Source organism: Eleutherodactylus coqui, chromosome 12 (assembly GCF_035609145.1).
Source record: "Eleutherodactylus coqui strain aEleCoq1 chromosome 12, aEleCoq1.hap1, whole genome shotgun sequence".
NCBI classification, from domain to species: domain Eukaryota; kingdom Metazoa; phylum Chordata; class Amphibia; order Anura; family Eleutherodactylidae; genus Eleutherodactylus; species Eleutherodactylus coqui.
This window is the reverse complement of record NC_089848.1, coordinates 16,223,887-16,237,844: the sequence shown is the minus strand read 5'-3', so window position 1 is coordinate 16,237,844 and position 13,958 is coordinate 16,223,887. Positions and strand designations below refer to the sequence as shown.

The window sequence follows — 13,958 nt, the reverse complement described above, 5'->3', positions numbered from 1 at the left end:
TATCCCATTGCATTGCCCAACACAGCTGAGGTAGTAATGTCGTGCTTAATGCAGGTGGGCTTCGGCCCACACTGCATGCCCCAGTCAGACTGGGGTTCTTTACAAGTGGACACATGTAGGTTAAACTCCCTGTGGACCCACTGCCTGGGTGGGTGCCAGGAAGCCACCGGCGGTACATAGAAATATCCCATTGCATTGCCCAACACAGCTGAGGTAGTAATGTCGTGCGTAATACAGGTGGGCTTCGGCCCACACTGCATGCCCCAGTCAGACGGGTTCTTTACAAGTGTACAGATGTGTTAAAAACTCCGTGTGCACCTACAGCATGGGTGGCTCCCTGGAACCCACCGGCGGTACACAAAAATATCCCATTGCATTGCCCAACACAGCTGAGGTAACGTCAGCTGGAATGCAGGTGGGCTAAAAATTAATTTGATTACACTGTAGGCGAGGGCCCACAAAAATTGCTGTATCAACAGTACTAATGTACATCCCAAAAATTGGCCATGGCCAGCCAAGAGGGCAGGTGAAACCCATTAATCGCTTTGGTTAATGTGGCTTAAGTGGTAACTAGGCCTGGAGGCAGCCCAGTGTAACGAAAAATTGGTTCAAGTTAAAGTTCCAATGCTTTTAAGCACATTGAAACTTATAAAAATTGTTCTGAAAAATTATTTGAGTGAGCCTTGTGGCCCTAAGAAAAATTGCCCGTTCAGCATGATTACGTGAGGTTTCAGGAGGAGGAGCAGGAGGAGGAGGAGGAGGAGGAGGAGGAATATTAGACACAGATTGATGAAGCAGAAATGTCCCCGTTTTGGATGGTGAGAGAGAACGTAGCTTCCATCCGCGGGTGCAGCCTACGTATTGCTTACGTATCGCTGCTGTCCGCTGGTGGAGAACAGAAGTCTGGGGAAATCCAGCCTTTGTTCATCTTGATGAGTGTTAGCCTGTCGGCACTGTCGGTTGACAAGCGCCTACGCTTATCTGTGATGATTCCCCCAGCCGCACTAAACACCCTCTCCGACAAGACGCTAGCCGCAGGACAAGCAAGCACCTCCAGGGCATACAGCGCGAGTTCAGGCCACGTGTCCAGCTTCGACACCCAGTAGTTGTAGGGGGCAGAGGCGTCACCAAGGATGGTCGTGCGATCCGCTACGTACTCCCTCACCATCCTTTTACAGTGCTCCCGCCGACTCAGCCGTGACTGGGGAGCGGTGACACAGTCTTGGTGGGGAGCCATAAAGCTGGCCAGGCCCTTAAAGACTGTTGCACTGCCTGGGATGTACATGCTGCTCGATCTACGCACATCCCCTGCTACCTTGCCCTCGGTACTGCGCCTTCTGCCACTAGCGCTGTCGGCTGGGAATTTTACCATCAGCTTGTCCGCAAGGGTCGGGTGGTATAGCAACACTCTCGAACCCCTTTCCTCTTCGGGAATCAGAGTGGGCAGGTTCTCCTTATACCGTGGATCGAGCAGTGTGTACACCCAGTAATCCGTCGTGACCAGAATGCGTGCAACGCGAGGGTCACGAGAAAGGCATCCTAACATGAAGTCAGCCATGTGTGCCAGGGTACCTGTACGCAACACATGGCTGTCTTCACTAGGAAGATCACTTTCAGGATCCTCCTCCTCCTCCTCCTCCTCCTCAGGCCATACACGCTGAAAGGATGACAGGCAATCAGCCGGTGTACCGTCAGCAGCGGGCCAAGCTGTCTCTTCCCCCTCCTCCTCATCCTCCTCATGCTCCTCCTCCTCCTCCTGTACGCGCTGAGAAATAGACAGGAGGGTGCCCTGACTATCCAGCGGCATACTGTCTTCCCCCGCCCCCGTTTCCGAGCGCAAAGCAGCTGCCTTTATGGTTTGCAGGGAATTTCTCAAGATGCATAGCAGAGGAATGGTGACGCTAATGATTGCAGCATCCCCGCTCACCACCTGGGTAGACTCCTCAAAATTACCAAGGACATGGCAGATGTCTGCCAACCAGGCCCACTCTTCTGAAAGGAATTGAGGAGGCTGACTCCCACTGCGCCGCCCATGTTGGAGTTGGTATTCGACTATAGCTCTACGTTGTTCATAGAGCCTGGCCAACATGTGGAGCGTAGAGTTCCACCGTGTGGGCACGTCGCACAGCAGTCGGTGCACTGGCAGCTTAAAGTGATGTTGCAGGGTGCGCAGGGTGGCAGCGTCCGTGTGGGACTTGCGGAAATGTGCGCAGAGCCGGCGCGCCTTTACGAGCAGGTCTGACAAGCGTGGGTAGCTTTTCAGAAACCGCTGAACCACCAAATTAAAGACGTGGGCCACGCATGGCACGTGCGTGAGGCTGCCGAGCTGCAGAGCCGCCACCAGGTTACGGCCGTTGTCACACACGACCATGCCCGGTTGGAGGCTCAGCGGCGCAAGCCAGCGGTCGGTCTGCTGTGTCAGACCCTGCAGCAGTTCGTGGGCCGTGTGCCTCTTATCGCCTAAGCTGAGTAGTTTCAGCACGGCCTGCTGACGCTTGCCCACCGCTGTGCTGCCACACCGCGCGACACCGACTGCTGGCGACATGCTGCTGCTAACACATCTTGATTGCGAGACAGAGGAGGAGGAGGAGGAGGAGGAAGGTGCTTTAGTGGAGGAAGGTAGGACGTGAGCGGTCCCAGGCTCTGACTCTGTCCCAGCCTCCACTAAATTCACCCAATGTGCCGTCAGGGAGATGTAGTGGCCCTGCCCGCCTGTGCTTGTCCACGTGTCCGTAGTTAAGTGGACCGTGGCAGTAACCGCGTTGGTGAGGGCGCGTACAATGTTGCGGGAGACGTGGTCGTGCAGGGCTGGGACGGCACATCGGGAAAAGTAGTGGCGACTGGGAACTGAGTAGCGCGGGGCCGCCGCCTCCATGATACTTTTGAAGGACTCCGTTTCCACAACCCTATACGGCAGCATCTCAAGGCTGATGAATTTTGCTATGCGGACGGTTAACGTTTGAGCGTGCGGGTGCGTGGCGGCGTACTTGCGCTTGCGCTCCAACAGTTGCGCAAGCGACGGCTGGACGGTGCGCTGAACTACACTGCTGGATGGGGCCGAGGACAGCGGAGGTGAGGGTGTGGGTGCAGGCCAGGAGACGGTAGTGCCTGTGTCCTGAGAGGGGGGTTGCATCTCAGTGGCAGGTTGGGGCACAGGGGGAGAGGCAGGGGTGCAAACCGGAGGCGCTGAACGGCCTTCGTCCCACCTTGCGGGGTGCTTGGCCATCATATGTCTGCGCATGGTGGTGGTGGTGAGGCTGTTGGTGTTGGCTCCCCGGCTGAGCTTTGCGCGACAAAGGTTGCACACCACTGTTCGTCGGTCGTCAGGCGTCTCTGTGAAAAACTGCCAGACCTTAGAGCACCTCGGCCTCTGCAGGGTGGCATGGCGCGAGGGGGCCCTTTGGGAAACAGTTGGTGGATTATTCGGTCTGGCCCTGCCTCTACCCCTGGCCACCGCACTGCCTCTTGCAACCTGCCCTGCTGATGCCCTTGACTCCCCCTCTGAAGACCTGTCCTCCTGAGTAAGCATTGCACACCAGGTGGGGTCAGTCACCTCATCGTCCTGCTGCTCTTCCTCCGAATCCTCTGTGCGCTGCTCCCTCGGACTTACTGCCCTTACTACTACCTCACTGCAAGACAACTGTGTCTGATCGTCATCGTCCTCCTCACCCACAGAAAGTTGTTGAGACAGTTGGCGGAAGTCCCCAGCCTCTTCCCCCGGACCCCGGGAACTTTCGAATGGTTGGGCATCAGTGACGATAAACTCCTCTGGTGGGAGAGGAACCGCTGCTGCCCAATCTAAGCAGGGGCCCGAGAACAGTTCCTGGGAGTGCTCCCGCTCCTGAGCAGGTGTTATTGTAGTGGAGTGAGGAGGCTGGGAGGAAGGAGGAGCAGCAGACAGAGGATTCGGATTGGCAGCAGTGGACGGCGCAGAACTGCGGGTAGACGATAGGTTGCTCGAAGCACTTTCTGCCATCCAGGACAGGACCTGCTCACACTGCTCATTTTCTAATAACCGTCTCCCGCGTGGACCCATTAATTGGGCGATGAATGTGGGGACGCCAGAAACGTGCCTCTCTCCTAATCGCTCAGCAGTCGGCTGCGACACACCTGGATCAGGAGCTTGGCCTGTGCCCACACCCTGACTTGGCCCTCCGCGTCCTCGGCCGCGTCCACGTCCTCTAGGCCTACCCCTACCCCTCAGCATGCTGTATTACCAGTGATTTGATTTCACAGGCAGGAAATAAATTGGCGCAAGACTGCAGGCCAAATATAATTTTTTACCTTTTTTGAAAACGAAAGGCCCCACTGCCTCTAGTGAATGAATAATCTAAGTTTAATAACTGTGCTGTTTTCCTGCTAATGTGTCACAGAACGTGAGGGTAGCAGAGTTATTAACTGTGGCAGAGCAGGTATTTTATTTCCCAATTAAGGAAAGCAAATGGCGAAGCCAGGAGTAAAACGTAGCTGGGTGCGTATGATTTTTAAAGGTGTCACACGCAGCTGACACGTGTCCACCGCCCTTAGGACGGACAGAGGCCGGACAAATAGAATTATTTTCCGTTTTTTGGCACCAAAAGGCAGCACTGCGTATATTCTATGAACATGAGAAGTTTAATAACTGTGCTGTGTCCCTGCTAATGTGTCACAGAACGTGAGGGTAGCAGAGTTATTAACTGTGGCAGAGCAGGTATTTTTTTTCCCAATTAAGGAAAGCAAATGGCAAAGCCAGGAGTAAAACGTAGCTGGGTGCGTATGATTTTTAAAGGTGTCACACGCAGCCGACACGTGTCCACCGCCCTTAGGACGGACAGAGGCCGGACAAATAGAATTATTTTCACTTGTTTTACAAGCAAAAGGCAGCACTGCGTATATTCAATGAATAATAACTGTGTTGTGGCCCTGCCTATACAATTCTTTCCCTGCAGTATCAATGGAGGGTGCAATGCTCTGCAGAAGCGATTTTGAGAAGCAAAAAAAAATGCAGCACAGCTAACAGCAGCCTGGACAGTACTGCACACGGATAAATATGGCCCTAGAAAGGACCGTTGAGGTTCTTGAAGGCTACACTCACTCCTAACACTCTCCCTGCCTATGCAGCACTTCTGTCCCTAATGCCAGGTGCAACGGTCTGCAGAGGCGATTTTGAGGAAAAAAAAATTGCCACTGCTAACAGCAGCCAACACACAGCTATCAGTGGCCCTAATAAGGACCTTTGGGGGGTCTTGAAGCCTACACTAACTACCAATTCTTTCCCTACAGCAGCTCCGGTACAAACAGCACTGTCCCTCATCTAACTCACACCGCATCTGAGGCGAACCGCGGGAGGGGCCGACTTAATGTTCGGGTGACACCTGATCTTCCCAGCCACTCACAGCAGGGGGGTGGTATAGGGCTTGAACGTCACAGGGGGAAGTTGTAATGCCTTCCCTGTCTTTCAATTGGCCAGAAAAGCGCGCTAACGTCTCAGGGAAGGAAGTGAAAATAACCAGAACACCGCATGGTGTTCGTTACGAATAACGAACATCCCGAACACCCTAATATTCGCACGAATATCAAGCTCGGAAGAACACGTTCGCTCATCTCTAGTCTCCACATGTCTTGCCGAAATGATTTAATCCCATGTAACTTAAAGGGGTTGTCCCGCGCCGAAACGTGTTTTTTTTTTTTTTTCAATAGCCCCCCCGTTCGGCGCGAGACAAACCCGATGCAGGGATAAAAAAAAAACAAACGGATAGTACTTACCCAAATCCCCGCACTCCGGTGACTTCTTACTTACCTTGTGAAGATGGCCGCCGGGATCTTCACCCTCGGTGGACCGCAGGTCTTCTGTGCGGTCCATTGCCGATTCCAGCCTCCTGATTGGCTGGAATCGGCACACGTGACGGGGCGGAGCTACGAGGAGCCGCTCTCTGGCACGAGCGGCCCCATTCAGAAGGGAGAAGACCGGACTGCGCAAGCGCGTCTAATCGGGCGATTAGACGCTGAAGATTAGACGGCACCATGGAGACGGGGACGCCAGCATTGGAGCAGGTAAGTGAATAACTTCTGTATGGCTCATAATTAATGCACGATGTACATTACAAAGTGCATTAATATGGCCATACAGAAGTGTATAGACCCACTTTGTTTCGCGGGACAACCCCTTTAAGGCATGCATTTCATATGGTGTTTCCATGTTGCTGTCCACCCCCTGAATATAACTAAATTAGACAATGTCCAATCACTGCTGACTATATCAGACTGTATAGAGATACACCCCTTTTGACAAGGCGAATGGTAACACCCATTTGTCACATTAGTCATACGTTTCCAGGAGGTAAAACAAAGGGATGGTGCGATTTAGTTATATGTGAAGGTTGTCCAAGAATATAGTTTATGTGGAATTATTACAAGTATTTTTATGACAGACTCGTTGAGATAGATAACCTATCCTCTTTAAATCAGTTGATTGTGCCACTGTATGGGATATAGAACACTCTGGCTCTTTATGCGCAGTCCAAGTTTTACTCTATTAGCACAAAATTTGAATTACAGAATCTGTAATAGTCTCCCGCATGGATGATCCATCCATGGCATTCCGCACCAATTCAAACCAATGGAGCATCTGCATGTCTGCTCACATGAGCGGACAGCGACTGCGTTTTTCTACTCGTGGAGAAAAAACCGCAAATGCTCCTTTTTTGCGCTGAATCCGCACAGATGACTTTAATTATCAGTCGCATCTCACTGCTGCTGCCTGCAGATTAATGTGTAGCATGCCTTGTAGTGCATTCTGGAAAATGGGCACTGTACAAATGGTCTACATCGTCTATATGTTCACTTGTGAAAATTTAGTACAAGATTAAATATTAATTTATAGTGCAAGTATTACCGTATATACTCGAGTATCAGCCAAATTTTTCAGCACGAAAAAAGTGCCGAAAAAGCCCCCCTCAGCTTATACTAAAAAGAAACGCAATACTGACCTCTCAGCCGGGTTTCTGTGTCCCTGGTGCGATGCTGTCCCCGGCGGTGTGGCAAGCTGCTTCAGACTTCTCCCCGCTGTCATCTCCCTGGCTCGGTTTTGAATTCCCCCTTCGTCAGCGCTGTGCGAGAAAGCGCTGCGATTGGATCAAACACCAGCCAATCACAGCCATTCAGTGAATGGTTTATCGAGTGCTGGCTGTGATTTGGCTAGCGCTCGATCCAATCACAGCGCTTAGTTACACAGCACTGACGGCGGGGAAATTCAAAACCGAGCCGGGGAGAAGTATGAAATAGCTTGCCGCACTGCCAGGGACACAGACGCCGGCTGAGGGGTGTGAGTATTGCTTTTTTTTTTTTTTGTTGCACCTAGTATATACTCTAGTATAGCTGGGCTTATACTCGAGTCAATAATTTTTACCAGTTTTTTGTGGTAAAACGTATTGACTCGGCTTATACTCGGGTCGGCTAATACTTGAGTATATACGGTAAATAATGACAAAGAATTCTCATTGGGTAAAAATCGTACTGGACAATTTGTTTTCCAGAACTTTCTACAACTGTTTGTAATGTTGGATGCATCTTACTTTTATTCATGCAGAAGTACTTTTACACTTGTTGAGTTTCCATCGTTATTTGAGCTGATAGAGGGCACTAATTTATATGGCGTTGAAATACCTCAGTGAAGAAAGTTCTGATGTGTAGACGAGAAATCTGAAACTGCTGTGTGTCTACAAGTACAGAAAATAGTTCAAAAAATTTCAAAACTATCACTTCTAAAATGACGCGGTAACGAGCAACCATGAGTATACATTATTGACGTTACTTCCCTGGCAGTGCCACCCAGGACCACTGTGTCACCAGACTCAAATCCACACACTGAAATCTTTGCGTTTTTATTTTAAATAACTTTAGTAATAGAAATGTCTGTTTCAGATGTAAGGCTGCGGAAGCTGGCTGAAGAGAAGGAGGAGCTTGTATCACAGGTAAAATTACCCACTTTAACTTTGAAGTAATTTCTCAACCTCCAAATCAGATATGAATGGCAGCAGGATAGCTTCAGTGCATAAAGCAAGTATTTATTCCATAATTTAAAAGAGAAAAAGAGGAGTTCATTTTCCAGAATTGGCTGTGCAGTATTTGCCTCCCCTGAACTGGGTATATATCGATCGTGCTGCTGGTATAATCTCTTTTTTGACTGGAGTAATTTCTCATTGGATATAGTAAGAAGGGTGTGGTCTTACCGCAGTCTATTACAGATCACAGTATCATAGAATGATAGAGTTGGGGGACTTTAGGGTCATCTAGTCCAACGAACTCTCAGTGCAGGATTCACTAAATCCTCCCAGACAGATATTTGTCCAGCCTTTATTTGAACACTTCCATTGAAGGAGAACTCACCACCTCCTGTGGTAACCTGTTCCACTCATTGATCCCCCTCACTGTCAGAAAGTTTTTTCTAATATCTAATCTGTGTCTCCTCCCTTTCAGTTTCATCCCATTGCTTCTAGTCTTTCCTTGTGCAGATGAGAATAGGGCTGATCCCTCTGCACTGTGACAGCCCTTCAGATATTTGTAGACAGCTATTAAGTCTCCTCTTAGCCTTCTTTTTTGCAAGCTAAACATTCCCAGATTTTTTAACAGTTCTTCATAGGACATGATTTGCAGACCACTTACCATCTTGGTAACTTCTCTGAACTTGCTCCAGTTTGTCTGTCTTTTTTAAAGTAGGGCGAATTTATTTAGGTTAGCTATGTGTCCCCTCACCATATCTCTGCTTATAGATAGATAGTCCGCATTTTTTTATCCCACAATAGCACAGGAAAGATTAGTTGATGTTTCATCTACTTTCTGAGAGAAAACAGATACAAATTAGGAAGTTCAGTATTCTCAACATTATTCTTAACTAGAGATGAGCGAATATACTCGTTTCGAGTAATTACTCGATCGAGCACCGCGATTTTTGAGTACTTCCGTACTTGGGTGAAAAGATTCGGGGGGCGGGGGGAGGCGTGGCGGAGTGGGTGGTAGCAGCGGGGAACAGGGGGGAGCCCCCCCCCCCCTTCCCCCCCCCCCCCACTCCCCGCTGCAACCCCCCACTCACCCACGGCGCCCCCTGAATCTTTTCACCCGAGTACGGAAGTACTCGAAAATCGCGGTGCTCGGGCGAAAAAGGGGCGTGGCCGAGTAGGTTCGCTCATCTCTATTCTTAACCAATTCACTATTTTCATCTTGTAAGCGTGCAATAACATCTTTGGCTTTTCTTTTGCTTTTGATATACCCCCCAAATACTTATTGCTTTTGGTCTCTCTTGCAAGCCTCAATTCATTATTAGCTGTACTTTTCTGACACTTGCCCTACAGTTTCTGCAGACCCCGTTATATTTTTATTTAGATATTTCTCCCCTCTTTCCATGTGATAAACAAACATATTTTTCTTCCTTTTTAACGTGTGCAAGATAAGAAAGTTAAAGCTGCAGCTTGATGAAGAGCGCCATAAGAATGTTAAAAATGACACCTTAATGGACTCTACAGGATTGGAAAATGGTTCAGATCTACAACTGATTGAAATGCAGAGTAAGTATTTGTTTATGTAAAAATGCAATTGTTGTATATTGATAGAGCGAAATTTAACTGGCCTCAGAGCATTTAGATAACTTTCTTTTTAATAGTTTGTTTAGCTTTTCAGTTGCTTTACAGCAGGCTTTGTTGTGTTAAGATAACCTTTTGAATGGCTTAAGATAATTTTATGTGATAAGTTATCACGGGTTAAACTTGGCTACATCTGTATTACCTGTGTGTGTATATAACTAAGCTACACCAGCAGAGTTGGTGGTGTGATCACATATCTGGAATCACCAGTGAGCAATTACGGCATATAGGACACTGGCCGTTTGCCAACTTACAGCAGGGGAGTGAAACCGATTTCAGAAATAATTACATGGTTGGACTCCATCTTCAGGGCTGTTTTTCATGATTCTAGATTGACTTTAACCCATTCCCGCTGCAGGGCGTAAGTTTCCGTCCTGGCAGCGGGGTACTTCCCGCAACAGGGCGTAAACTTACGTCCTGGGGACAGCGCGGGATCACATATGATCCCGCAGCGAGAGTCGGCTGTCAGTCGCAGCCGGCGTCCCGCTGCAACAGCAGGGGGGCATCGGAGATGCGCCTCCCCCCCCCCCCCCCCCGCTGTTAACCCCTTCCCTGCCGCAATCTAAATAGATCGCGGCAGGGAAAGAGTTCACAGAGGGAGCGGACTCCCTCTGTGTCTCCAGCCGCCTCTCGCGATGAGCCCGGCCTGTCGCCATGGCAACAGGATGCCAGACACTAGCGTCCTGTGTTACCAGTGCCTGAGATCGCTGTATAAGCGATAAGGCATGGCAGAGCAGTAGCCCTGCCATTTATGACAGCGATCATCAGGGCAGTGGTCAAAGTCCCCCAGGGGGACACAAATGTTGTAAAAAAAACAAAGATTAAAAAAATGAATTTAAAAAAAAGCAAAAAAAACATTTTTTATGCTTTTTCTCAGATTGGCATAAAAAAAGGTAAAAAAAAAATAAAGCCCCACATATTTGGTATTGTCGCGTCCATAACGACGCATACAATAAGATGCACATGCTTTTGACTGTGCACGGGAAAAACTGCAAAAAAAAAAAAAACTGAAGCAAAATTTTTTGCATTTTGCCTCAGTAAAAACGCAATAAAAGTGATAAAGCCGTATGTACCCCGAAATGGTACCAGTAAAAACTACAGCTTGTCTCGCAAAAAATAAGCCCTCACAGAGCTCCGTACATCAAAAAATAAAAAAGTTACAGGACTTTGAATGCAGCGATTTAAAGGAAAAAAAAAAGGTTTCCAAAAAAAGGGGTTTTATTGCAGAAAAGCAGAAAAACCTAAAAAAAAAAAGTAAGGATTTTGGTATCGTTGTAACCGTACCGGTCCGCAGAAAAAATGGATTGTCTCATTTATGCTGCATGATTAACGCTGTAAAAAAAAAATTTAAAATCTATGGCAGAATTGATGCGTTTTCTCGCCCTGCTATCATAAAAAAAAAAGTTTTACAATATAGTTAATGTACCCAAAAATGACGCCGATAAAAACGACAGTTCGCCACGCAAAAAACAAGCCCCTATATGGCCGTGTTGACGGAAAAATAAAAAAAGTTATGGCTTTTGATAAACTGAGAAGAAAATCCGCCAAAAATTGTTGCGTCCTTGAGCCCAAAATAGGCCATGTCATTAAGGGATTAAAGGGGTTTTCCGTGGAAAATACTACTGATGAACTATCCTCAGGATAGTAACATAAAGTATCTCCAAAAGGAAAACGGAGCCGGTAGTTCTCTAAAAAGAATATGCTTTTCTTTATTAAACCCTGGTGACTAAGGCTCAGCGTTATGAGATGAAACGCCTCCTCCAGCTTTTTCTTTTTAAGTGGGATATGTAATGGCAGAGTTTATGTAATAAAGAAAAGCATATCCTTTTTAGAGAACTACCGGCTCCGATTTCATTTGAGATACTTTGTTACTACTATGTTGCCGCTTGGGCCTGGGCGGTGAAGTCGGCCCTCACCTGGCTGAAGGATTGTGCAGGAGCAGACATTCATGTGGGAAGCAGCCACCACAGCAAGTATATGAACTCTTTCTTTATCCTCAGGATAGGTCATCAATAGCTTATCAACTTGAGTCCATCACTCGGGACTCTGACCAGTCAGCTGAGCCGGCCATGCTGTCAGCGCCAGAAATACAGAGGTTGAAGCTGAAGCAGCCAAAGTCTCCGCGTCAACCTCTGTGTATTGGCTGGCACTGACAGTTGGGCTCCCAAGCGACAGACCCCAACTGCTCCACTATTGATGACCTTCCCCATTAATTTATAAATATTGGTGGCTGTGACTATATATAGTAGTAATTCTATACAATGTATATTGAATATGACTTGCATTTTGTTTCCTTGGTTTTATAAGTTGCCAAAATTGGCCTATAAAATGACTCCTGATGTTTTTGTAGCAGTTAGATTTTTCCCTTTTACATCAAGACGTGTGTAAAGTAAAGGAAGAGAAGAATCTGTTCTTTTAACAGCTTGTTTACTTCTGCTAATGAGGGTATTTTGTATCTAGGGGATGCCAATAGACAAATGAGTGAATACAAGTTTAAACTATCAAAAGCAGAACAAGATATAACTACACTAGAACAAAATGTAAGTACTTTTTGTTGTGGTTTTCCGGATTACTTGTATTTTCCCAGATCTTAACCCCTTAGTGACCAAGCCTGGTTGCGCCTTAATGACCAGGCCAAATGTTGGAAATCTGATATGTGTAACTTTAACATGGAATAACATCGTAAAGGTTTTGCATATCCAAGTGATCCTGACGTTGCTTTTTTACCACATATTGTGCTTCATTTAGGCGGTAAGAATGGACCGATAGAATTTGTGTATATTTATTAAAAGCGTCAAAATTGGGAAAAGTTTGAAAAAAATCGTGTCTTTCGCATTTTCAACTGCAATATCTTAAATATGTGCAAACATTATTATATAGAAATTTTTGATAAGATATATCTTTCCATCTGTTTGCTTTTTTCTATACGCACATTGGAAAAACGTTAGTTTTTTTTGTAACCATTTAGGAGACGTGCAAATTTAACAGTAATTATTAACATTTTGAGGAACATTTTGTTTTCCTACACCAAGTCAAGATTGCAAAGGCTCATAGGTGTCAGAATGATAGACACCTACCTCCCCCCCCCCCTTCCCCATGACCCCATTTTAAAAAATATACCCTTTAATGTATTCATTGAGGGGGATCATAAGTATTTTGACCCCACATTTTCTTTTCAGGAATTAATGCAATTTGGAGGACAAAAAATAAAGTTTCATATTTTTGCAAATATGTCATTTTAAAGACAATATTTTTTTCTATAATGCGCATGAAAATGAGGATTTGCACCCCAAAATGAATACCCCTGTTTATAGATCATAGAATGGTAGAGTTGGAAGGGACCTCCAGGGTCATCGGGTCCAACCCCCTGCTCAGTGCAGGATTTACTAAATCATCCCAGACAGATATTTGTCCAGCCTTTGTTTGAACACTTCCATTGAAGGAGAACTCACCACCTCCCGTGGTAACCTGTTCCACTCATTGATCACCCTCACTGTCAGAAAGTTTTTTTTAATATCTAATTTGTGTCTCCTCCCTTTCATTTTCATCCCATTGCTTATAGTCTTTCCTTTTGCAGATCAGAATAGGGCTGATCCCTCTGCAGTGTGACAGCCCTTCAGATATTTGTAGACCGCTATTAAGTCTCCTCTCAGCCTTCCGTTCTTCATAGGACATGATTTGCAGATCAGTTACCATCTTAGTAACTCTTCTCAGAACTTGCTCCACTTTGTCTATGTCTTTTTTAAAGGGTGCCCAGAACTGGACACAGTATTCCAGATGAGGTCTGACTAAGGAAGAATAGAGGGGGATAAAGACCTCACGTGATCTAGACTCTATGCTTCTCTTAATACATGCCAGAATTGTGTTTGCCTTTTTGGCTGCTGCACCACATTGTTGACTCATGTTCCGTCTATGATCTATTAGTATATCCAAGTCTTTTTCACATGTGCTCCTGCTTAGCTCAATTCCTCCCATTCTGCATGTGCTTTTTTCATTTTTCTTGCCCAGATGTAGGACTTTGCATTTCTCCTTGTTAAATGCCGTTCTGTTAGTCGCTGCCCACTGTGCAAGCTTTTCTAGATCTTGCTGAATACTCTCTCTCTCTTACCTAGTGTTAGCTAATCCTCCTAGCTTTGTGTCATCAACAAATTTGATCAGTTTCCCATCAATTCCCTCCTCCAGATCATTTATAAAAATGTTGAACAACACTGGGCCTGGGACAGAGCCCTGTGGTACCTCCCTTGATACATTCTTCCACTTGGATGTGCAGCCATTGATGACCACTCTTTGAGTACGATCACTCAGCCAGTTGTGAATCCACCTAACAGTTGTCTTGTCAAT

General features: G+C 46.8%; 1 protein-coding gene across 1 annotated transcript in view; it reads left to right on the top strand.

The window, feature by feature from the left end:
- The window catches only part of LRRFIP2 (LRR binding FLII interacting protein 2), a 167,875-nt gene that overhangs the window by 149,937 nt on the left and 3,980 nt on the right, over nt 1-13,958 (top strand). The window contains exons 24-26 of the mRNA XM_066585337.1: nt 7,903-7,952; nt 9,425-9,542; nt 12,078-12,157. Of these exons, the coding sequence (XP_066441434.1) occupies nt 7,903-7,952; nt 9,425-9,542; nt 12,078-12,157 (248 nt within the window). The remainder of the gene's footprint in view (nt 1-7,902; nt 7,953-9,424; nt 9,543-12,077; nt 12,158-13,958) is intronic.